Below are 23,032 nucleotides of genomic sequence, written 5' to 3'. Positions count from 1 at the left end.
GTTTTTATTCCACATTAATATTTATTTGCTAAGCAGCTTATGCTTCCTTGTCTTCACTCATTTCCCCACCAAAACATGCACTGGAATCATTTTTTGCATTCATTATTGTATTATATCTTTTGATATTTTGTCATCCCACTGCCCTCCTTTCTCGGTTCACCCTGGCTTTTCTGGTTCTTTTTAACACAATGGCTTCACTTAATTCACCCAGATGGAGCCTCGCCTCTCGGCCCAGATGAAGGCGGTGTCTGCGGAGTACCTCGGTCCCATCCTGGATCCCTCATCCAGCAGCAAGCAGCAGCACATCACTAAGTCCCTGGCCTCACTGACCGACATCCAGGAGGATGGCTTTAGTCTCGTTCCAGGAAGTCTGGCACTGAGCGTGCCCCTCCGGGACCCTTTTCACAGGGAACGAGCGTCCCGCACAATCAGCCTTCCTGTCAGAGGACACACTTTGTAAGTCACGGAGAAGTAAACTGTGGTGATTAATTGTTAATCTTAGGGGTAACAGGACCAGACTAGATGAATGTTTGAAACTACTCTCAGGGCCCAGGTGGAGTGAACTTCTTAAAGACTACAGACCTTTTTTTGTTCAGATTCCCCAACCAGAATTTTGTGACAGGTTTTTTGTCTTGTCTGTAAATCTTTGTGCTGCAAATACTAATTTCTATAAGAAAATGTAAAAAACAAGCATTCCAAAAACGTTTTTCTAGCCTTCTGGTTTGTGAGTGGCTGTTAACTCGTGATCCAAACTTGGTATCTAATGTTTATTTGTAGTTTTTGCCATTTATGGTCTCAATTCTTTATAACTTCCTTTACTGAATATATTGCTATGATGCTTGTTAGTAGATGCTTGTCAGATCACAATACACGGAGTATACCAGGGAACAAATCTCACTGGTTTTCGAGCAACTGGAGTAGAGTTAAGTTAGATGTAATTCCCAGTTTCAACACTCGCCATCAGCATTTTCAGCCAACTTTAGCTCATACTTTGAGTTCTCAAAATGCCCATGCACATGTTGCTTCTTATCTCTGCATCACAATTTTTTGTACAAATAGTACTTGCAACACTCATAGTTAATAACATTTCTAATGAGTATCACTAAAGATGATAGCCAAAGAATGGCCATATGGTCATACACCTCTTGAAATGTTGAAGAAAATACAGTTTTCTTTCAACTAACTTCTTACAGCTGTTGAGCGCCGTCTCACTTAATTTCCAAACATATCTCTTATATTTATAATTGTTAACCTTAAGACTTCTTTCCCCAGAAACAGTTTCTACTGTGAAGATGGTAATCAGCAGGGTGTGGTTGTGTTTAAGTATATTGTATGACAAATCTGTCAAGAAAATCTCACATTTTTGAGGTTTTTTTTTTTTTTTGACTGGCTACTTAAACTGAAAATCATCTGATTCCAGCTGCAATTTGATTTTTAAGTTTCTGATTTAGAAAACACACACTGACTGAAATGGCGTCTTATGTTTGATCCATTTCATGTCTCGCCAGCACCTTTGCAATCTGTTGAAAATCAGCTTAGGTTTTTTTCCTGTTGTCTGTGTCCTAGTCCCAGGCAGTCTCGAGGTTATGACACTTCCCCCATTACAAGAAGGAAATCTTACGACCGTTCGTACAGGTACGCATGATTTCAAGATCGGATGGAAACCCGATTACTGAGTAATGTAATTTAGCTCAACTGTTTTCACTGACATGTTATTATTTCTTTTATTCCTCATCAGGCCCACTGATATCTACACTCCCCCCTCCTCACCTCCTTTAAGGACAAGGAATGATCGCAACGTCTTCTCCAGACTGACCAGCAACCAAGCGCAAGGTTCTGCTCTGGACAAGTGAGTACCATCCTGCACAAAGACCCGAACAGACGCTGTGCACTTTTTGCACCCACATTCTCATCTGCTCAGTTCAGTTGACCTTCAAGTTGTTTCCTTCTTCCCCTGCTATATGTGTTGTCAGGCTTTATAGATGCATTAAATGCAATGCCTTTGGAGAGCAATGTAGAATTGAATCCCACTTCCAACCTTTTTTTCCCCTCCCATTAGTGTTAAGTGTTGCAGAAAGCTACGTTGGAAAGGCTTTAAGATACTGAAAAAATCAGATCAGCAGACATTTGCAGTGCTGAAAATATTGTGGGAGATCAAATTAATGTTATTGTATGAATTGGCAAACAGAATGTAAAAGTGACAGATGCAATGTAGCTCCTTCCCAAACTATTAATCTCCCTTAAACCTTTTCATATTTTGTCTCATTGCAACCAGAAACATTATTGAAGTTTGTTGGGATCTGATGTGACAAACATCAGATCCCAACAAATCTGATGTTGTGATCAGATTTGCAACAAAGTTTCTAAACTTTGTTGCATAAGTTTAGCAACAAAGTTCTAAACTTATGTGATTTTTATTAATAAAAATCAGAAAATTGCGTTTGCTTCTTTGAACATCAACATTGAGATCTATTTGATTTCAGTCCTCGGTTTTCCATGATTATATTTTTAAAATATTCTTCTCAATTTTCAGGTCTTTTGCAACTGTTAACTATGTTAGTTTTCATCTAGAATTGCAATTTAGATCCATTTATCTTTCTATTAACTGTGCCCAACTTCCTTGTTTCAGCCAAAAAAAGAATCCTCTCAACAACAAAATGTCACCACCATTTTGATGTAAAGGGGCCTTAATACATGAAAATATTTCAGACTTTTTATTTGCTAAAAGGTTTTTTGTAAACCATGTATCCTTTCTTTTTAAATTTATACTTATGTAGTACTCTGTACGTCTGTTCCATAAACATCAATAAAATACATTTAAGTTTGTGATTGTAAAATAACAAAATTGAATGGGTATTCATCCATTTTCAAGTCACTTTCTTTTTGTATTTTTGAACAAGATTATGCACAAAAAATTAGTGATCTTGAAAATGTAAATGAAACCGTCCCAAAATCTGCATTGTGCAGTAGGTTTGAAGTTGTCTGCTATATTTCTGTAACGGTGTTAACATTTAGAAGTGAAAAAAAGACACTTCTTGCAATGCAGTTATTTAGTTACATCAAACTGAGGAGGTGAGGTCTTGTGGGACTAATGTCAGCTGAAGGAGAGCCCAGTCAGAAATGAGTACTTGCTTCCCTTCCTGCTCGCAATCAATTCCAACATCCTACTCTGACAAATGTCAGTGGTTAATTTCAGCCAGCATTTGCAGGGTTTTTTTAAAAAAATTTTATTCTCCGTCTGTTATTAAGTCGTTGAATATCCTGGCTTTATAGAACTCTAATTGCTAGCAAGATTGCTTTGAGGAATCAGTCAGGGTGTTGTGTGTGTGTGTGTGTGTGTGTGTGTGCGTGTGTGTGTGTGTGCGTGTGTGTGTGTGTGTGTGGTATGTGTTATTAACTGCTGACTTTGTGTGTGCTGGATCCTGTGGCTCCTCATTATCTGGACCAGGGGTAGGTAAATGGGATGGCACTTGTCATGTGCTCGTGCAGCTGTTGTTGATGGAAGCCATTTTGAGTTAACACGGCGTGGGAGGGTGTTTATGTTTAAGGTCTCATAAGGTTGCCCCAGGAAAATACTCTTGTACAAAATGATGCAGCAGGATGGATTGAATTGTGTATTTTTTTTTTCTTTCTCTGTGCTGTTGTTGGCAGTCTTGGAATTTCTTTATTTATTTGGAAGGACATCATCTGTTTGTTTTGTCTGTTATATGTGAGACGTGTAAATGTTTTGCTAAAAAAGTGTTTTCATTCCAAGTTAATCATTTTATTCCATTGCTGAGACCTATGAACTTTACCACTTCATGTATTAGATACATGCTTACATGTATCTAATATTTTTTAAAGCACAAAACCTCTTAAATGATGAGAAATTACGAATTGTGTTAATAAAGCTCTTCCACATATTTTCAAGTTCAAACATCACTTTGCATCTTGTAAATTGCAAACAAGACGTTTTACTCTCTAATCAATCATTCATGTTTAAGTCTTTTTTCGCCTACGAGACTAGAATCAAGCCTTTTATGAGTTTCAAAAAAGCTGGTGAGCCTAAAATAAACAAATTTGAAACGGTTTTCTTGTTTTATCTTTTGGCTTTAATCATCAAATGCAGTCAGAATTTGCATTATATTTGAAAAAGCAATGCATTTTAAAGGCTTTTGGGGAAACCTATGACTAGCCATGAGCAGGTATGAGATGCTTTCAGTAGGGTAATCCCAAATTTTAGTGGAATTTATACAAAACTAAAGAGCTTTATGCTCCATACAGCCAGACAAAACTCTGGTACTTTTTGGTTTTAGGTTAAACCATAGAAACAAAATAAAGCTTTTCAACTATTTACACTTTTCTAGCTAACGTTTGATCTGTAGTTATCCATGTTTTAACCACAAGCAGCACTTTGTGGTTTTGTCTGTGATAATTGCTAAATAAGTAAATTCTTTTCTTTCTTATTTTGAAGGATAACTGTAAGGGGTTAAAAATCTCTTATAACGCAGGCATACTTTGAAATCAGTTACCAGCCCATGCCTACAGAATATTTAGATTACTTTTTGTTTTACTCTTATTTTAAAAAAAATAACACAAGGTGACAAATAGGAGACGACTGAATATAACTTTCAACATTATATTGTCATTTTCCATACAGATCTTGTTTGACTTCTGAGTGTGGCATGGATGTTGGGTTTCTCCTTAACTCAGCAGTTCCCTCCACCCCCTTTCTGTTAACCCTGTTAATCTGTTTTCTGTAGTAATGTCTTGAAAATGTCAGCAAAGATTCAATTTAAGAGGTGGCCCTGACCTCATTATCAAAGAGCAACTAAACTGCAACTTTGGTGCGACTATCTTGGCATCAGTGTTTCCTCCTAAGCAGCCATTTTCTTCTCCTGATAATCCCCTTAAGTTTTTATTTTGTTTCAACTGACAGTTTGACATTTTTGGAGATAAGACTATTTGCTTTCTTCAAGAGCAATATGCGAGAATGTTGACACTGCTAATCCATCTTGTTGGTTCACAAAAGACAAGCGAAGAGGCAGCCGCAGTTAGTTTAGCTTTAGTGAGTAACTTCTATAATCTGTGTAAAATAAAGAAAGATTATCTTCGTTTTAGTACTTTAAGGTACAGTTGCAACAATAAGAGTTTTAAATAAAATTTTTCAAAACTAGATTTTGTAAAGCTTGGAGAAAAATTAATAAGAATTTAAGAAAATGGGATTTAAAGCGATACTTCTAGACTTATTTATTTTAGAAGCTCATGTTTTGTCACATAACGTGTGAGAGAGAGCTGTCACTCATTTAAAACAAAAATAAAATGATTATTTGGTCAGCATTTTAAATGGTCTTTAGAATGGCCAGTAATACTGAAACAGTGGAATCTCAATAAATATTCCCTTAAGAACACAGAACTGAATATATCTAACATACTGAAGATATGTTAGTGACCCACAGCATTCAAATATGGCACATTCACTAATTGTTCTCAAAGGTCTGATCTTTGAGGCTTTGACCTGCTGTTCATTGCTTAGGTCTTATTAAGCAAAAAAAAAAAAAAGGTAAAATCCAGTCACTACATGATTTCATGAATCATATTTACTTTATAGCTTGAAAGCCAACATAGTCTAGTATGTACTTTTATAAAATTTTGACTGAATCCAGACAGTTTTTGCTGTTGTTGACAGATATCATTCTAAGCTAATTACCTATGAGCTAGGCTAACAGGCTGCTAGGTGTACATACTTGTATGACTCTGTCTTCTCAGCTCTTGACCAGAATGTAAATGACTGTACTTTTCCAAACATCTTTCTTTTCCAAACCTTTTAACCCGTATTGTTTAACAAAAATTAAAAGTCCATTTAATGTTGAGTGTTGGTGTGGCTGGATTGCGACTGACATTGGTCAAATAATACAGCTTGTTCAGTGACTTGTATAGTGAAATTCCTTATCTCACTGAACAAGATTTATTTTTGACTGAACTTTCCTGCCTGTTTGTACACGTATGTCTGAACCCCTTTCTACTAGTCTGTGCTCCCTTTTTTAACCCTTTGCCATGCAGTAACCCTTCTGTCTTTTCTTAGCGTGGTTAACCCTTTCCTCTTCCCACCTCCCGCCTTCTCCTCGCTCCTCTTCTGCCTCCAGGTCGGATGACAGCGACTCCTCGCTCTCCGAGGTGCTCAGGTAGAGGAATCGTGTCTGTCGCTCTCTGTTTTTCCCGTTTTGCCTGTTAACTTGTATGGTGTCTTGTTTTCACCCTCACCTCTCCCTTTAGTTCTCCATGGTTGAAGTCACTGTAAAATGCATGCATTAACTATAGGTAGCTTTTTCTATATTTGCCATGCTGTGTTTTTCTGTGGTTCCATGCAGGACCTGTACGAGTCATACAGCTTTTCTTTGTCCCCCTGTTGAAAGGCATAACAGGGCAAAACGTGTATTTACAAAGCCTCATAGAAATCTGTCTGTTAACAATTCACTATCACTCTAATAAATCCTCAACGTGCAGCATCTTATAACTCAACTTAATTACTGTATGCTTTAATAGTACAAAAAATAAAAGATTAACCGTCAAATCTGAGACATTAAACCTGCCTTCAATTTGGTTTCACCCTAATGACCTGCTGGTCTTGGGGTGAATGACCAGTAGGGTCATTCAACCTTTTCTTTTGAAAACGGGAAGTTTTAGTAGTACAAGTCAGAAAGGATGTGTTCATAACCTTCATTTTGGACGCCTCATGGTAGATTACCTTCAACAAATACCTGGTCTGTAAGGCTAGTAGAATGATGGAGTGGGCCAGTGTGATACGCCAGCAGCTAATCCACTCTGCCGACCTGCATGTTGCTTTCTACTCCCTCATCAACGTCTTACATACAGTACAGACCTAAAGATTTGGACACACCTTCTAATTGAACTCAATTCAAGCAAGGAGACTCATCTGCTTTTCTTGACATGGTGAAGAAAAAAAAAAAAGTAAAAAAAAAATATAAAAATGACATCTTCATGTCCAGCCTTCTGTGCAATCAGCCATTGCAACACACTGGAAGATTTCCACTTGTGAGAGCACATCTCCAGCTGTGAAGTAACTTAGAGCAGTGGCTAAAGAGGATGTTTGAAACCTACTTTCAAGACTCGTATACAGTGTTCATATACAGTGCAACGCAGTTCACTGTTCCATATAAATGCTAAATGCATGGAAATTAAGGCATTTTTTATTGCACTAGCATAACATTGAATAATTCTTTTGGAAAATATTAATCTTAATTTGCACACATCTATTATACATTGCAATTACAGTAATCCCTCGTTTATCGCGGGAGTTACGTTCCGAAAACGACCCGCGATAAGTGAAATCCGCGAAATAGAAAACTTTTTTTTTTTACAATTAGCAACTATTACATGTACTGTATACAAATACAGTGACTCACGTGTAGGCCGTTTCACTGCTCTTCAGACTGCTGCATCCTGACTGCGCTCTGCAGTGTTCTCTTCTTCGAAATTACAAGATAATTTGGCCAACTTAATGTTAATTTGCCAAGCTGTTTTATGTACGTACACATAACTGCACGAGACGACAAAATGATAGCACAATTCGTAGCATGTTTTGATACAAGAAGCGGGAGTGAGTTTTTAGCGAATCAGAATGCAGAGCACAATGCACCAAAAAAAAAAAAAAAAAAAAAGCATTATGAAAATCCGCGAAATAGCGAATCCGCGATAAGTGAACCGCGAAGTGGCGAGGGATCACTGTATTTCTTAATATTCCTATTAAGGAATGCTATTTCTTTCTGTTAAAAAGTGTTTTGGATAGAGGCACAATTATTAGCCGTCAACACATTGTATCATAGGCGTCTCCTATAGCATCTCACAAGGCTGACAAGGTTGGAGGGTATAAAGAGAAATGTTTGACCATTCTGAAGAGAGTTCTGGGCCCTTTCTTATGACTTCTCTTCTGCTTATCCTCCAGATGGCCAGACGAAAAATGTTGATTATGTATCATGTGGTGATTTGACTAGCGCCACAATACATTAAAGATCTGCTGTTGTTGTATCAACCTTCCAGACTTCTCAGGTCTTCTGGTTCTGGTCTGCTTTGCATCCCCAGAACCAGAACAAAACGAGGAGAAGCAGCATTCAGCATCTATGCACCACTAATTTGGAACAAACTTCCAGAAAACTGTAAAACAGCTGAAACACTGACTTCCTTTACATCTCAACTAAAAACCCACTTGTTTAGAGTTGTATTTGAAACGTAATCAATTACAAATTTATTGATGGAACCTGACTTAATGTTATGTTTTGATTGTTGATTCTACGTTGCATTGTGTTTTTGTGTTTGTTATGATGTAAAGCACTTTGAAATGCCTTGCTGCTGAAATGTGCTATACAAATAAAATTTGATTTGATTTTTGATTTAGGGACCCTATTCAAAGTTACAAAGTCCACCAGATTTTTATTAAATTATGCAAATGTTTTTGCTTTGAATACATGATGTCATACACTATAACAAGGTTCCCAGGGCTTTTAAAAGGGAATCAGGCCCACAGCATCATAAATCCTCCACCCAACAGTGGGCATGAGTTGTTTTTTCACCATAATCTTTCATGGTTATTATGGAGACTTGATGCCACTCTTTTCTACAGCTCTCTAATACTTGGCAGTGTAGGAATGTTTTTCCAATGCCTTTATCTTTTTTTCATGTGCTTATTGGAAATGCTGATTAACAGCTACCTAAGTAGAAAATATAATAAATGATTCTTCTGTTGCAGTTATTTTAAAGAGCCTGTTAGGGTGCCAGTAATTGAGTCACTGGTCATTTCTTTACAATTATACTAACTGTTGGATTTAAAACTGTCAATGTGTAATTATGCTACTCCAATAATATAATTTTATTTGAAGGCTTTTTACACAATTGTCAATAATTGTGGGGTAAAAGAGAAGATGCATAAACAATACACTTAACAGTTAGTTTACTACTTTACAAAATGTCTTCAGTGTCACTTTATTGTTTCAGTTATGAGATTCAAGTTTCTCTCTTGAATTATTAAAAGTTGTTCATTTTAACAAAATGTTGCTCACTTTATTAAAACAAACAATCCTTGATGTGAAGCCAGACACTTAGATTAAAAAACCACTACAATCCAATTTTAAATCACGAATGTTTATCTCCAACCCAGATGTTGAAACTTTCTTGGTATTTCTTCTAGAAATTATTTCTTCTTTTTTCCCCCCCCCTCACTTGTAATCATTAATTTCTATTTTTGATCTTTTCTAGCACACACACAAAGACTTTCCTAAAGTTCCTTCTGCCAATTTTTCTCTGTACTTCAGAGAGCACATGCTGATCTCCCTCCTTTTCATTAGTGCTGGTCTCTTGGGTCTTAGCCCTGCAACATCCATTAGCGGCTCTCGCGGAGTGCAAAGCACAGTAGACCATGATATCCTGTCCTCAGACGCTGATAAAACCAGAACTATTTCTGTCGTTTGTAGTGTCGCTCTATTGTAAGATATGAAGTGCTGCAGTAGGCAGCAGTGCTGGTTGTTATTTAGAGAAAAACAACCTCGATAGAAAGCTTTCAAATTGAAGTAGTCAAAAACTACTTTCGTCAAATAAAAGTAGTTTAGTTGCACACCATATAAGTGGGGAAAAATGTACATCATCATTATTATTATTATTTAAGTGCTTCTAAAAAGTTTAGTATTATTTATAAATGGAGAAAATCTACTTAGCAGCATATTTATGTGACACTGTTGTTTTACTAATTTTGTGAAAGCATATCATATTAAAATACAATATATTTGGTTTTAAATTCATATCCATACAAATATTATGCACAGAAGACTATCTGGCAGGTGAGTCAGGCATTGCTTTCCATTCATCCCCTTAACCCAGATCCCTCCCTTTTTGATGCCACTCCACCTTTGTCTTTTTGCATTTCTATCAAGAATTTTCTGTATTTGCTGAAATGTACAGCATTCAGTCTATAAACTTAGTAGGAAAATAGAACTGGTAAAATGAGTGTAGCTTAAAATTGCTTAATCTACAGTAGAAATTTTATTTAAAATGGAAAAAAGCAAAAAAAAAAATCAAGATAGGCATTTTATGACTCTCCATTTCTCTCTGAACATTTGTCTTGTAATCCCTGGAGAAGTTACTAACTGGACAACTTGTTTCCACCTAACCTACATGTACCACATAGCCTTCTCTCTGGGCCCCTAAAGGCATTTGGCTGTGGAGGAGCTGAGACTCTACCTCCTGTTTTTGGGGATAAAAGTCTGCAGTGTGCTGCATGTGTCAATAAGAACATTCCCGGATCCCAAGATGGAGTTCATTGTTCGTAGAGTTCATTTGACTGTGACATTTTTTTGCTAATAATTGCTTTTGATATTGTTCTGTGCCAATAAGTTGAACTTTTGTGCTTCGTGAATCTTGGCAGGCATGCATGTTTCACTTCTTTTTAATGGCTCATGGATGAGACTTCTGTTTTTAATTGGCTGGCCATTTTACGTGCTTTGAGCGAGATTTATGAAGTATGTTTTCTTGTTTGTGATTTGAATTGTGTTTTCTTCATCTCCTTGTGCACTTGAGTGGAGCATGTTGCCGTCTTTGACACAGTGAACGGTGTTTGTGTAGAAACAAATCTGTTCAGAATGTTTTTTTGTTTGGTGTGTAAGTCACAGTTTTACTTTTTCACTTCCTCTGGTTATCCCTGTATCTTTTGCACTTCTTCTCACACTTTCTCACATCCATGCACCCTCACTTGTCTGCAACATACAACCCAGGAAGTCCACCAGGGACCAATTTTTTTTCCACAACTTCTTTCTCTCACCCTCCTTCTGCTCTGTCTCACTCTGATGACTGCTCTCCAGGCATTCTGGGACTGGCCTGTCACAGGGACATAGATTGGAAAGGTTGGGAGGGGACGAGGGTTGTGGCGGTTCATCTCGAGAGCCTGAGTGAACATAATACATGTCTGTGTATGTGGGGTTATAAAGAAGAGGCAACACACTGACAAGTAAAATAAGGGAGCAGATTTTTACTGCTGTAGTGAGTTAATTGGGTTGCTCTGCAACAAAAAGGGAGCAGACCAGAGAGAGTGAGGAGAGCTTAAGACAACATCAATGTGTTGTTTTCCAAAATATTGCGGGGACATGCAAAGCTGTGCAAAAGTACTAATAACCTTTCAACTTTTTAGATTTTGTCATTGTACAACACAAACCTTCAGTGAGATTCGGTGTGAAAGGTTGACACAAAGTAGTGTATAATTGTAGGGAAAATATTCAAAGTGTTGGCACATAATTTCAATTACAGTTTCAAAAACAATTTGATCAAACTAAGATTAATTTTCCAACAGGTATAAAGTTTTCTATGTAAGGAAGCCTGGTTGTTTACATCGATTTACTGACTGTGCTGCTCTCCTGCTGAGCTAGCATGAGGGGAAAGGAAAGACTCCCTTTTAATATGAAGGAAGCTCCAGCTCTACTGTGAGACTCAGTCTCCTGTAGTCCATTGGGGTTTGAACAGACCAAGCGGACAACCCAAAAACACAGAAGAAACACGACATGTAGTACTTTCTATACTAAAGAAAAAAAGATGCTCTTTTAAGAGAAATGCACATAAGCATCTGATCACTGAGCATTTTGCTGTTGCCAACATTTAGTTGGTGGCAGTAGTGGTTGGCTGAATGACTTTGCTGTGGAGAGAAGGGTAGGGTTAAACACAAAGGCAAGGCACACTGACTTCTATAGACAGAGATCATGAAGTTAATGGCATTATTAGCTCAGTCGACCACCTCTGTGGACAGATGTGCCATGCATGAGTCTTGAGCTGCTTTATTCAGCAGTGGTAAGTCCTGCCTTTATCTGTACTTACAAGTCTTTTTATTGGGTTATTCCTCTACCAACTTTGCAGAAAAAAAACTGATCCAGCAATAGTAGAGTTGAACAAATTTGAAGTTTTTGACAACAAAACACATGGCTGTCGGACTGGACTTTAATTGAACAATAATAGCACTGCATCCTCTAAGGCTGAACCTTTATCCCAGTCACAAGATTTTCATATCCTCTAATAGGTTTTCTTCCAGAATTGCCCTGTGTTTTCCTTATGTATGAATGGCTTCCCTGTACTGATTGTAGAAGAGTGGCTCCTCCAGAGTTACCATGGTCTTATTCGATTGTCTCTTTCTACAGTTTCTCAGCATAGATGGATATCCATGTCTTGGTAGATTTTGCAGTTCTGCCACTAATTAGGTGACATATTATAAAAGCATCTCGTTGCAGTGGATTTTAGTTTGGTGCATTAAAGGGGGTTGAATACAAATACATGCCACACTTTTTAGATTTGTATTTGTAAAAATAAATAAATTAAAACCACTTCTTTGTTTGTACTCTGCAATTATGCACTACGTTGTACTGGTCTTTCATGCCCAAGCAAAATAATTTGTGGTTTGTTCTTGAAGTGTAATAAAATAGTGCACTTATTGTATATAGTAATAGTTATTTCTTAGGGGAAATAGTTCAAGTATAAACCGGCTTCTTGTTCGTTACAGAAAAGTTTCTTGTGTTTTTTGTGTGCATGCTCACTGCGAGCTTGTTTATTTTATTGTGCATCCACTTTTGATCTAAAAAAAAAAAAGAACCGCATTTGACCTTTCTCGTTTAAACTGATTAGAAACTGATGGTGTTTCTGGGTTTTTTGACCCATAGGGGTGTGATCAATCCCATTGGTGGTGTAAAGGGGGGTCGGACAGCACCCCTCCAGTGCGTCTCTGTTGCCGAGGGCCACTCGAAGCCGGTTCTGTGCGTGGACGCTACCGATGAGCTGCTTTTCACTGGATCTAAAGGTACATACACAGACTCACAGAGCCATGCACAGTGGAAAAAACACAAATAGGTTACCTTAAAATAATTGTAATACAATGTTACTAATGTTATCACTGCATTTGGTAGTAATTTGAAACCAAAATCTGTTCCCGTTTGTAGAAGGAAAATGCCACATTATGTGGGTTTTACACTGCATAACCAATTTTAACTAAACAAAAATAGTGTAAACTGCAGATATTTTATAAAACAATCCAATATTGCACTTTCTATATTGTCTCTGACTCACCATTGGCTCAACATAAGGAATGCAACAGGTGTAATCGTGGACACGTTTGTGTGCTGTGGCTCTTGAAACGACGAATTGAATGAACTTTGCTTCCAAATCCTCTCCTGCTTGCTGTTGTCCTTCTGGTTTGTGCACAGTTTTTGTAACACACTTTTAGCTTCCATTCTGTTTTCCACTATTGCACTAAATTAAGTCCCCTGTGATCACCCATAAAGTGGCATTAATCCATATTTAATCTCAAATTCATATTTGAGATTCAAATATGAACAAAATCAAATATAAATTATATTAGCATTATGATGTTTTGCAATGCACATTGAATAGAGTTTAATGCAAGCTGTTGATATTAAGGAGTCGGTAAGATTAGCAGCTGCTGCATGTGTGATATTTACAGCATTAAAACCAACATCAATATGTTACTGTTGTGAGATCCAAATGACATTACTTCACAGATTACACAAAACACCAAAGTTATTCTGTTTTATTCTAGCCGTACAATGAAGAGCTGAATGAAATGTCACAGAAGAGTGGGTGTGCAGACAGAAAGTGAATTGTATTGTAGATTTAGAAGAAAACCTTGGATCCTAATCCAACTGTTTTCGTCTTCAGATCGCACCTGTAAGATGTGGAATCTAGTCACAGGTCAGGAGATCGCCACCCTCAAAGGCCACCCAAACAACGTGGTGTCGGTAAAATATTGTCCCTCTTCTGGTCTGGTCTTCAGCGTCTCCACCTCATACATCAAGGTGTGGGACATCCGTGACTCTGCCAAGTGCATACGCACACTCACGTAAGCTTGTTTCCCAAATCAACCAGATAAGACCATTTTGAGACTGATGAAACATTTCAGTAAAAGATGATGTACAAATATGCTTTTTCCTCTTCAGCGATGTGCTTCAGGTTGCATTAAAGTGACAAATTAAACTGAAGTGCTTTTAGAGAAAATGACGGCGGCTACTTCTTGCATTTGATCTTTTTTTTTTTCTTTATCTTTTACACTGCTTGATCTCTCCTTACCCTCTGACAGGTCATCAGGGCAGGTGGTTACAGGAGACGCGTGCGCTGGCACAACCACCCGGACAATCACCTTTGCTCAGGGCGAGTGTCAGATCAACCAGATAGCACTCAACCCATCAGGATCTGTGCTCTATGCTGCTGCTGGAAATATTGTTCGCATGTGGGACCTTAACAGGTACATTTGTAACAAGTCATTTACGTAGCATTTTTCTTCTTTGGTTACTTATATAGGTAATCGGTCACTTAGATATCCACTGTTTATCTATCGGTCTTTATGTTTATGATAAGTTTATTAAAAAAAGAGAGATTTTGATCAACATGTTGGTAATGTTAGTTTGTTCATAATTCACATTTGTTTGATCAAACATCCATCAATCACTTTCTCCAACTTTCATCTATCAATTCACCAAAATTCACAGATCTGTCAATTTTTCTGTCATTTTGTTTGTATAGCATTCTTCCAATTGTTTTATCCATTTATCTGTCTATGATCCATCCTTTTATCCAATATTAACCATATCATTATGCTGCCAATCCGCCCATAATTCACCGGTCAGATTGTCCAAAATTTACCTATCTGGCAATTTGTCCATCCGTCTGTTCGTTTGTCCACCGGTCTTTCAGTCATTTTGTCCATCTGTCCGTCCATCTGTCGGTTTGTCTGTCCATCCATCATCTGCCATTTGTCCTTCCTTTTGCTTGTCTGTCCAACATCCATTTGTATATTTATCTTTTATCTATCCCTCTGTCTGTCACTCATCCATTTAACATGGGAGAAGTCCAGACATCTCAAAATGTGTTGGAATCCAGTCAGTGTTTTCTACAATCAGTTTTTGACATTTTTTAGTTAGGCCTCATTTTCTTTAGTTTTTTTACGCCTTATAAGAGAAGTGATCAACAGATTGGAGCAGACAGTTTGCACTGAGGGGCTCCAAGGTATTTAATGATGCATAATGATGCATAGGTATTTAATGATGCATAAGAAACCCCCCAAGAAATGAAAAATGAACAAATTAGGCATTTCTTCATTCTCTGCCAGAGGCATCAGTGTGTCATAATAGTTCAACTTTACGCAAGAGAGGGAAAGTGTCTTCCTTTGGTGACACAGACAGCTTGAAAATCAGATTTCATTTTCGTAGTGAATTTCACAAACCTTTGCTTCATCTCCTAAGTGTGGGTGTCTCTTTGTGCAGGATGCAGGCAACAGGCAAACTCTCAGGCCACATCGGTTCTGTCATGTGTCTGACAGTGGGACAGTCTCTGCTGGGCAAAGATCAGGTCATCACTGGCTCCAAAGACCATTATGTCAAGGTACAGCTCACAAGCAAAATACAGTACACTCGAAAAGTATTCATATACTCTTGACTTTTCTTACAATTTGTCACTTTGCAATCATAAATTACAAAAATACATTTTAATTGGATTTTATTAATTGGGAAGTAGAAACAAAGGATGCAACTTGTTTTCTTTGTACATAAAAACATTGTGGCTTTCATTTGTATCAAGCTCTGTTAGTCAAGAGTGGGGACTGAATTAATTTGCTGCAATTATAACCAATTAACTTTTGAGGTATGTTGCTATGGAGAGCATTTTTGTACAACAGTGTTCAGGTCTTGTCACAGATTGTTAGCTGGTATTAGATCAGGCTGTTGACAGGCCAATTTAAAGACAAATATTTTTTGATCTGAACCATTCAGTTACCTCTGGCAACGTATTTATGACTTTCTTGCTGGAATGGAAACTTCCACCTCAGTTTGACATCTGTTGCAGTCTCCACTAGATTTTCCTCCAGGATTTTTCTGTATTTAGCTCTACATATTGTCCCATCAACTCTGACCAGTTGCCCTATTTCCTGCTGAAGAAATGTATCCCATCATGTTTGACCATGGTATGTTCAGGGTAATTTGGAATGTTTTGCTATGTATCGACTGAAAAGTTTTATCTGACCAGAGCATATTCTTTTTAACCAAGACTTTTTATGACTTTATTTCAAGTAATAAGAAATAAAGTTAGAACAAGTATAGAACTAGTAGTTATCCCACTTAGATTTTTCTTACCTGAGCTGCGGATCTTTGCAGCTCCTCCAGAGTCAGCATTAGTGTCCTAGTGGTTTTCACTGGTAGGAAATTTTTTTCTAACATACCCCTATTAAAACATTTTCACAGCTTTGTCCTTGACCTGTCTGTGGTCTCCATAAAGCTGTTTATTCAGAATTTGAAATGGGTGGTATGAAAGCTGTAATTTTGAAAGATGCTGTATTAACAATCTAAGTGCACAAAATAATGCTTGTTTCTTTTTCTCTCTCTAGATATTTGATGTGGCAGAAGGAACTCTGGGTAATGTGGGTCCCGCTCATAACTTTGAGCCTCCGCACTATGACGGCATTGAATGTTTGGCCGTGCAGGGAGACGTGCTGTTCAGCGGCTCGCGAGACAACGGCATCAAGAAGTGGGAGCTGGAGCAGCAGGAGCTCACACAGGTCTGTGTTGTTTTGCATGTATGAGGAGTGTAGCACGTGTGTGAGGAACCTAAAACATGTATTTGTCATGTTTAATACATGTCAACAGCTGCCAAGTGATTCTTGAACAGGAAGCTACATGATCCTAGTGTATTGTCTCCTGTTGACACTGAGAAGTTCACTGGGTTGAGTTAACAGGAGGAGGGATGTTTTATTATCACGTGGATAAAAATTCACACATCGGAATCAGAGGAGTACTTTCTTGATGAAACATAGCATGAGTCTGCACAAAAGTTGAACAAAGAGTAAGTCTTGAAGGCAATTAGATCCTGATCTCTTGACCCTCATAATTACAGGGCAATGTCCAGCCTGCTCCATACAGTGTGTGTTGCAATTAAAGTGTTAACAAGGTATATAGCTGCTGTAAGATCTCCCGTATTAGTTATAATGGTGAAGAACTGCATCACTACATAAGCATAAGCTCCGGATCAGTGGAGCAACTCTTTTAAGTATTACAACTGTGCTTCATCTTCCTGACTAGCAAGACTCTGTAAAACTCTGCACCACATCATTTAGGTTGAAAGCTTAGAAATATTTACCCATTTATAGTTTAAGTCCCTGCAAGCTGCTCAGAGCTTATCTGCATGTGGTGGCAGCAATGCATAATTTCTGTATCTTAGGATGAATGAACATGCATATATGGATATATAGATGAAATTTCTCCATTTCTTTGAGAGGTACTTGCTGGTATCATTTTTACCATGCCAATAAATACCTTCTAGGTTAGCCTCTAGCTGTAAAGTACAAATAATTTCAAGTATCTGAGATTGGCAGGAATGAAATAAAAATGTTAGGCAACACTTTCAAAGTAGTTGCTTTATCCTACTGAGCTAAACCACAACAGAAAGCAATGATTGGAGGGCACTAATGTAAAAGAAATGACATTTCACTGTTTGAATTATAACTGATTGCTCACACTTGGCTCATCCATTTGGTGACATAATTACAAGGATATGTAGCTGTGTATGTTATAAGTAAACTGTAAGTGTATCATTAATAATTAAGATTATCGATTATTAGCTTAAATAAATCGAAGAAAACATTTTTCATGTTCTTATTCTTAAATGTTCAGATGAAAATTTTTCTTTTGCTATTAATGCTATATTTGTTGTACTCTTTGAGTGAAGAGCAAGTTGGACGTTAGTTTATCATATGATAATACAAATGTATTTATAAAAGGTGGTATTTTACTATAGAGAAAAACTAAACATCAAAATGAAGAATATACTACAAATAAAATGTTTATTGGTAGAACTTTAATTACTTTAAATTTACCGTACTGAAGTTAAGCGAACTACATCTTTTAACATTGTTTGCTTATTACTGACATTAATATATGATAAAAAAGGCCCTCAAAGACAAGTTTTTGTTGTTTTCTGTCTTGCCAGATGTTTCTCGTTTTCATGATTTTAAAAGATTTACAAAACGTCATTAGAAAAGTAAATAGTAATACCATCAGCTGACTTGTTAAACCTGGTACTTGTGAAACTGTTGCATATTTTAAAAATTTGTTTGATGGGCGTGCTGTGGTGGCGTGGGGGATGGCGCGGCCCACATTTGGAGGCCTTGGGGCCTCGACTCGGCCGTCGCGGGTTCGATTCCCGGACCCGATGACGTTTGCCGCATGTCTTCCTCCCTTTCCTTCCCCCTTTCCTGTCAGCCTACTGTCATATAAGGGACACTAGAGCCCACAAAAAGATCCCCTGGTGGGAAAAAAAAAAAAAAAAAAAAGAATAAAAATTTGTTCGATAAGAGAAGTTATGAGATGCATAAATTTTTCTTTGTCGTTGTCCAGTTTGGATATTCAGAGACATGCATTCTATGCAGACAGTCCTAAAAATGATTTACTCTTATTTAAACGGTCTCTGTCATAACCATGAAGCCAGTCTTGCAGCCAGTTGCAAGCTCAGCTGGTGGCCAGGTTCCTGCTACCCGAGTGCTCCCTTCATGTCTCTTTTACCCGCAGTGTAGAGGTAGCCAGCAGTGAGTGTTGTCATGTGTAATGTGGCAGGAAAGTGGCGTGTCAACAGCGGGGAGCTCAGCGCCCGCTCACACCTCAGCTACAGGTAGTGGTGGAGGAGCGTGTCTTTGTTCCTGTGATTCTCCACTGTCTCCTGTGTATCCTCCGCTCTCTGTGTTTGTTAATAATGCATAATCATACAGCATGTGGGCGGATGTGGTTTACTCATTTGCATGCACATCACTTTCCCAGTTTGCTTTGCATAACTTCTGTTTTGCCTTTTGTTTATTCAAACAGACAAAGCCAAATCACAGGACATAATTATTTCTTTCCAGAGCTGGAATTAAATCAGCTCTCTCTTTGCTGCGGACTGTAGCATATGACCTTAACCACATTTGTGAAGCAGCCAACACCATCCATTTTACAGCCTTCCTGACTCAGCGATCTCTGTATAATTATGTAATAGGATCAAATTGTGGCTTTGGGTATAATAATGTAACATATTACAGTGGACTCTGAAACTCTGCCTTCTTCAGGATTATTACTGGGAGCTGCTAGGCCTTGTCCAGCACCATATAAAGAAGCCTCTGTTGTTCTTTTCCTCAAGGAATATGTGAAGTAATATTCTTATAATTACTCAGGACTGCAGTCTAGTGGATCCCACACTACCCGACATGATGAATGTCCCAATATAGCCTTCCCAAACAGCTTACAGTGTGTATGCGGCTTTGCCGAGTAATAAGTGTTTATGTAACTGTTGTTATTGCTGTGTGGTATTTTTCTCTGTAAGGTGTTTAAAAGATTTGACAGACTTTCACCTTTATGTGTAAAGCTATAACAGAGAGTGTTAATGTAGATTTATCAAGTCTTCTTGTTCGGGTCGTTCTGCACTGTTTGTCAACATTTCTGTTTATGAATAATCATGCACCACATATGCTTAACCCCCCTTGCCAACAATTGATAGTGAAGTCTACATTGAACCTTCACATAAGTTTTAAAATTGTTTAAACAGAATCTAGTTAAATAGATGAATTAATGTACAGAAAATCTATTTTTGTCCCATTTTATTGTTACAATTAAGAATTTTGGATATTTTGTGTGATATCCCAACACAAACTGTGCAGCCCATTTCTAATGCGTTCTATCATCTTATTAAATAAATTCTTTGTATATGGCTGTTGTCCTCTTACCCCCTATATGGACCAGTTAGACAGAAAAACATCCCCATAGCATGATGCTGCAACCACCATGTCTTCTGGAGAAATGGTAGGAAGTGTTGCATTTGCAGCAGCAAAAGATCTACTCAAAATAAAAACAAAATAATAACAATAGTATGCATTTGGTAACATTTCATGCACTTTTTCATTCAATTGTGTAAAGTAAATATATATTGGGATTATGTATGTAAAATACATTAAGTGTGCTGTTGCCTAAAGATGGAATTAGTTTTGTTTTTTACTTAATCTATGGTTACATGCTCTTGTGAAATTTATCTTTACCTGCAGTTCAGGCAAGGAAGGTGCTGCATTAAGATGATCTAACTATACAGTGTTTTATACTTTTTTGTTTTTTAAATTGGAAAAAGCATGTGTTTACATCTATGGGCAGTGAGTTCAAACTAAACAGGAAAATAAATTACATCTATTGCACAAGTCTCAACCATGGCAAATTCTGAAAAATGTTTTAGGTGTATTTTCATTAAAAGCAAATAAAAAACATGTATGAAATCGGAAGTGACAGATGACAGATGTGCAAGAAAAAGAAGGGAATTAATTCAGAAAAGCAGTCTTCCTCTGTGTGTTCCTCTGCTCCAAGCCACCTTAATGTGCAGCCCTGGTGGCTGAGATGAATGCAATTATAGAACAACATTAAAACCCAAACTGAATGAGTCATAAAAGTTTAATAAAGCCCTGCATAAAATTTAAATTGCTCGCTCTGTGTTTGCTCTGTGTTTTAGGGGAAAAAGGGCGAACTGATTTTGTTTGACATCTTACCTCTGCAGTGATTTATCACAGTCTTGGGTTAAAAAACTTGATATCCCATCAGAGGCTTTCTGTTTGATGTTTCTGTGGCACTCTTGGATTCTCTCAGAGCAAAAACACAGCCTAAGAAATAAAATGGCAAAGACCATTTGAGGGCAAAGATTTAACTTGTATGAACCCTCATGAATTGTATTGTCAAGAAAAACTAAAATGCTTTTAGCTCACCGTGAGAATAAATGGCTCCAAGCTTCTTGGGTCCCCACCTTCATCACCCGCTGCTGCAGAACAGACCTTCCTGTTGATGTGAACAGATCATTCCTTGCTTATGAATTCTGTTTGAAGCCATTGTAAAACACACAGAGAATAGACACAGTCTAAGAATAGCTGTAGCACAGTCTAAAAACGGTCTCTAAAAACTTGTACTTTTATGTTGCCTAGCAACGATGGAGTGCACTTTTAATTCAAGGAATGTGTTGTTGTTCCCAAGATAATACATTTTTGGTCCATTTTAAATGAGACACGGAACATGTATGTGTATCTGCTGTTATTTAAAGAATGCAGCAACACAAATGTCGAGTGTGTGCTGCTAGATTATTGAAGTGGATGTCAGACATATTTATATATATATATTTTTATTCGGCTCCTAATGCAGGTCTGCTCTGACTTCACAGCAAATCCCGAATGCCCACAAGGACTGGGTGTGCGCTCTGGCCTATGTACCTGGCCGGCCCATGTTGCTGAGTGCCTGTCGGGGCGGCATGCTCAAGGTGTGGAATGTGGAAAACTTTACGCCCATAGGAGAGGTCAGAGGTCATGACAGCCCCATTAATGCCATATGCACCAACTCCAGGCATATCTTTACAGCCTCCAGGTATGTTTAAAGAAATATATGGACAAACTGCGTCCTATTACAGCTCTATACGGTTTCTTGCAAATATGTTAACAGCAATTGAATGTTTTTCATTTTTACCCATCATATAGCCACACACTTCAAGCTTTAACAACAATTTATATATTTTTTGTGGGGGGTCAGGGGCTATGTTACAAACCAAGAATCCAAAATGAGCTTCAAGTTTGCTGTTGTAATGTCAATAAATGTAAACTAGTGAATACTTTTGCAAGGGACTTTATGTTAGAAATGACCCTCAACCAGTATTTTCTTGTTTCCAGTTTGTTCATGCATGTAAAATGATTTGTAGGTAGTCCTTTATTGAAGTCTTCTGGAAATGATTTAATGAGAGCTTTGGAGTTACAAATGCCAAATGACATAAAGTTCAAATTTTCATCAATATAAAATGCTAAGATCAGAAGTAAAAAGATTGCCCTTTACCTAAAAGGCAATCTTTCTGTGGAAGACTGAATCGTTTTGAGAGCTAATAAGCAGCTCAGTCCAGAGTTGCTGAGAGTGTTGAACTGCAGCTTTGATTTCATAATGGCATGAAACAAAGATAGTGCTGGTTTAGCTGTCTGGGTCTTTTCCTTGCTATCTTTCATCACATCTTAAACTTTATTAATCATCTCTTGTTGTTCTCTTGCTCCATCGCCATCCTCACTACGACCAACTATTTCCTGTTTTGGACCTCCACACTTTGCTTTTCTCCTCTCGCCTCATTGTACTCCTTCTCCTGCTTCTTCTCCTCCTCCTCCCGTGGATCCCAGTGACTGCAGGGTGAAGTTGTGGAACTATGTGCCAGGCTTGACCCCATGTCTTCCTCGTCGGGTCCTGGCCATCAAGGGCCGAGCCACCAGTCTCCCCTGATTGTGTCCTCTGCACACCGAACCTCCTTTCCTCTGGTATTCTCTTAGCCGATCATTCTTTTCTTCCTGTTGTTTGTATTTCCCCAACTTTGAAATTTCTTCACCTTTGTACCTAAAATCCACTTTTTAAATTCTTTTTCTTTGTGTTTCTGCCCTGTTTTTCATTTTGTGCTCTTTTCGTTTTTGGTTTCTTTCAAAATCCTTCTCTGTTTGGCTTTAAAGAATCTGTTGTTTTGCTTTTTGTAGTTATGTTTTGTTGGGCACTTGCCACATCAAGGACAACAGAGAATAACAATCTCAATCCAGTTTGTCCCAAAAACCTTTATAGGGGAAGTTTTGCGTGATCGGGCAGTAATAAGACTTTGACATATTTTTCTTTGTAGTAACGTTGATACTACTGATGGGTCTGCTCATGCTCCAAACTTTGACTCTAAAAATTTATTTTACAATCTAACAGGCAAAACCAATAATCACGATCAGATACATATTTCTGTGGAAGTGTTTTTTTTATTATCAAATTGCAGCTGTAGTTAAATACATACTTCATTTCAATAATTAAAAAAAATAAATGGTTGATTAAAATAAAAAACAAACAAAATAAATACAGTGAGAATAAAAAATCTGAATTAATTACTATTAATTTCAATAAAATAAATGGAGTCAACTGGACAATTTTATTTTTGAATCACAGTGCCTCTGAAAGCACTGCTT

General features: G+C 37.7%; 1 protein-coding gene and 1 long non-coding RNA gene across 11 annotated transcripts in view; one reads left to right on the top strand and one right to left on the bottom strand.

The window, feature by feature from the left end:
• The window catches only part of kif21b (kinesin family member 21B), a 74,972-nt gene that overhangs the window by 38,976 nt on the left and 12,964 nt on the right, over nt 1–23,032 (top strand). For 4 of the 10 annotated variants that reach the window (XM_044121396.1, XM_044121395.1, XM_044121403.1 and 1 more), the window contains exons 24-32: nt 212–456; nt 1,567–1,635; nt 1,739–1,849; nt 12,684–12,820; nt 13,696–13,876; nt 14,114–14,278; nt 15,297–15,414; nt 16,412–16,582; nt 21,235–21,434. In XM_044121396.1, the coding sequence (XP_043977331.1) occupies nt 212–456; nt 1,567–1,635; nt 1,739–1,849; nt 12,684–12,820; nt 13,696–13,876; nt 14,114–14,278; nt 15,297–15,414; nt 16,412–16,582; nt 21,235–21,434 (1,397 nt within the window). Of the gene's footprint in view, nt 1–211; nt 457–1,566; nt 1,636–1,738; nt 1,850–6,125; nt 6,165–12,683; nt 12,821–13,695; nt 13,877–14,113; nt 14,279–15,296; nt 15,415–16,411; nt 16,583–21,234; nt 21,435–22,222; nt 22,358–23,032 lie in introns of all 10 variants that reach the window. The other 6 variants (XM_044121401.1, XM_044121400.1, XM_044121404.1 and 3 more) reach the window with 3 other exon arrangements.
• Nucleotides 13,553–21,052, bottom strand: LOC122833658. Its single transcript, XR_006371006.1, has 4 exons — nt 20,789–21,052; nt 20,576–20,686; nt 15,257–15,363; nt 13,553–13,851 (listed from the first exon to the last, which is right to left on the bottom strand). It is a non-coding gene; the product is annotated as an uncharacterized LOC122833658 (long non-coding RNA).

Source organism: Gambusia affinis, linkage group LG07 (genome assembly GCF_019740435.1).
Source record: "Gambusia affinis linkage group LG07, SWU_Gaff_1.0, whole genome shotgun sequence".
Classification (NCBI taxonomy): domain Eukaryota; kingdom Metazoa; phylum Chordata; class Actinopteri; order Cyprinodontiformes; family Poeciliidae; genus Gambusia; species Gambusia affinis.
This window is presented reverse-complemented; position numbering and strand designations above follow the sequence as displayed.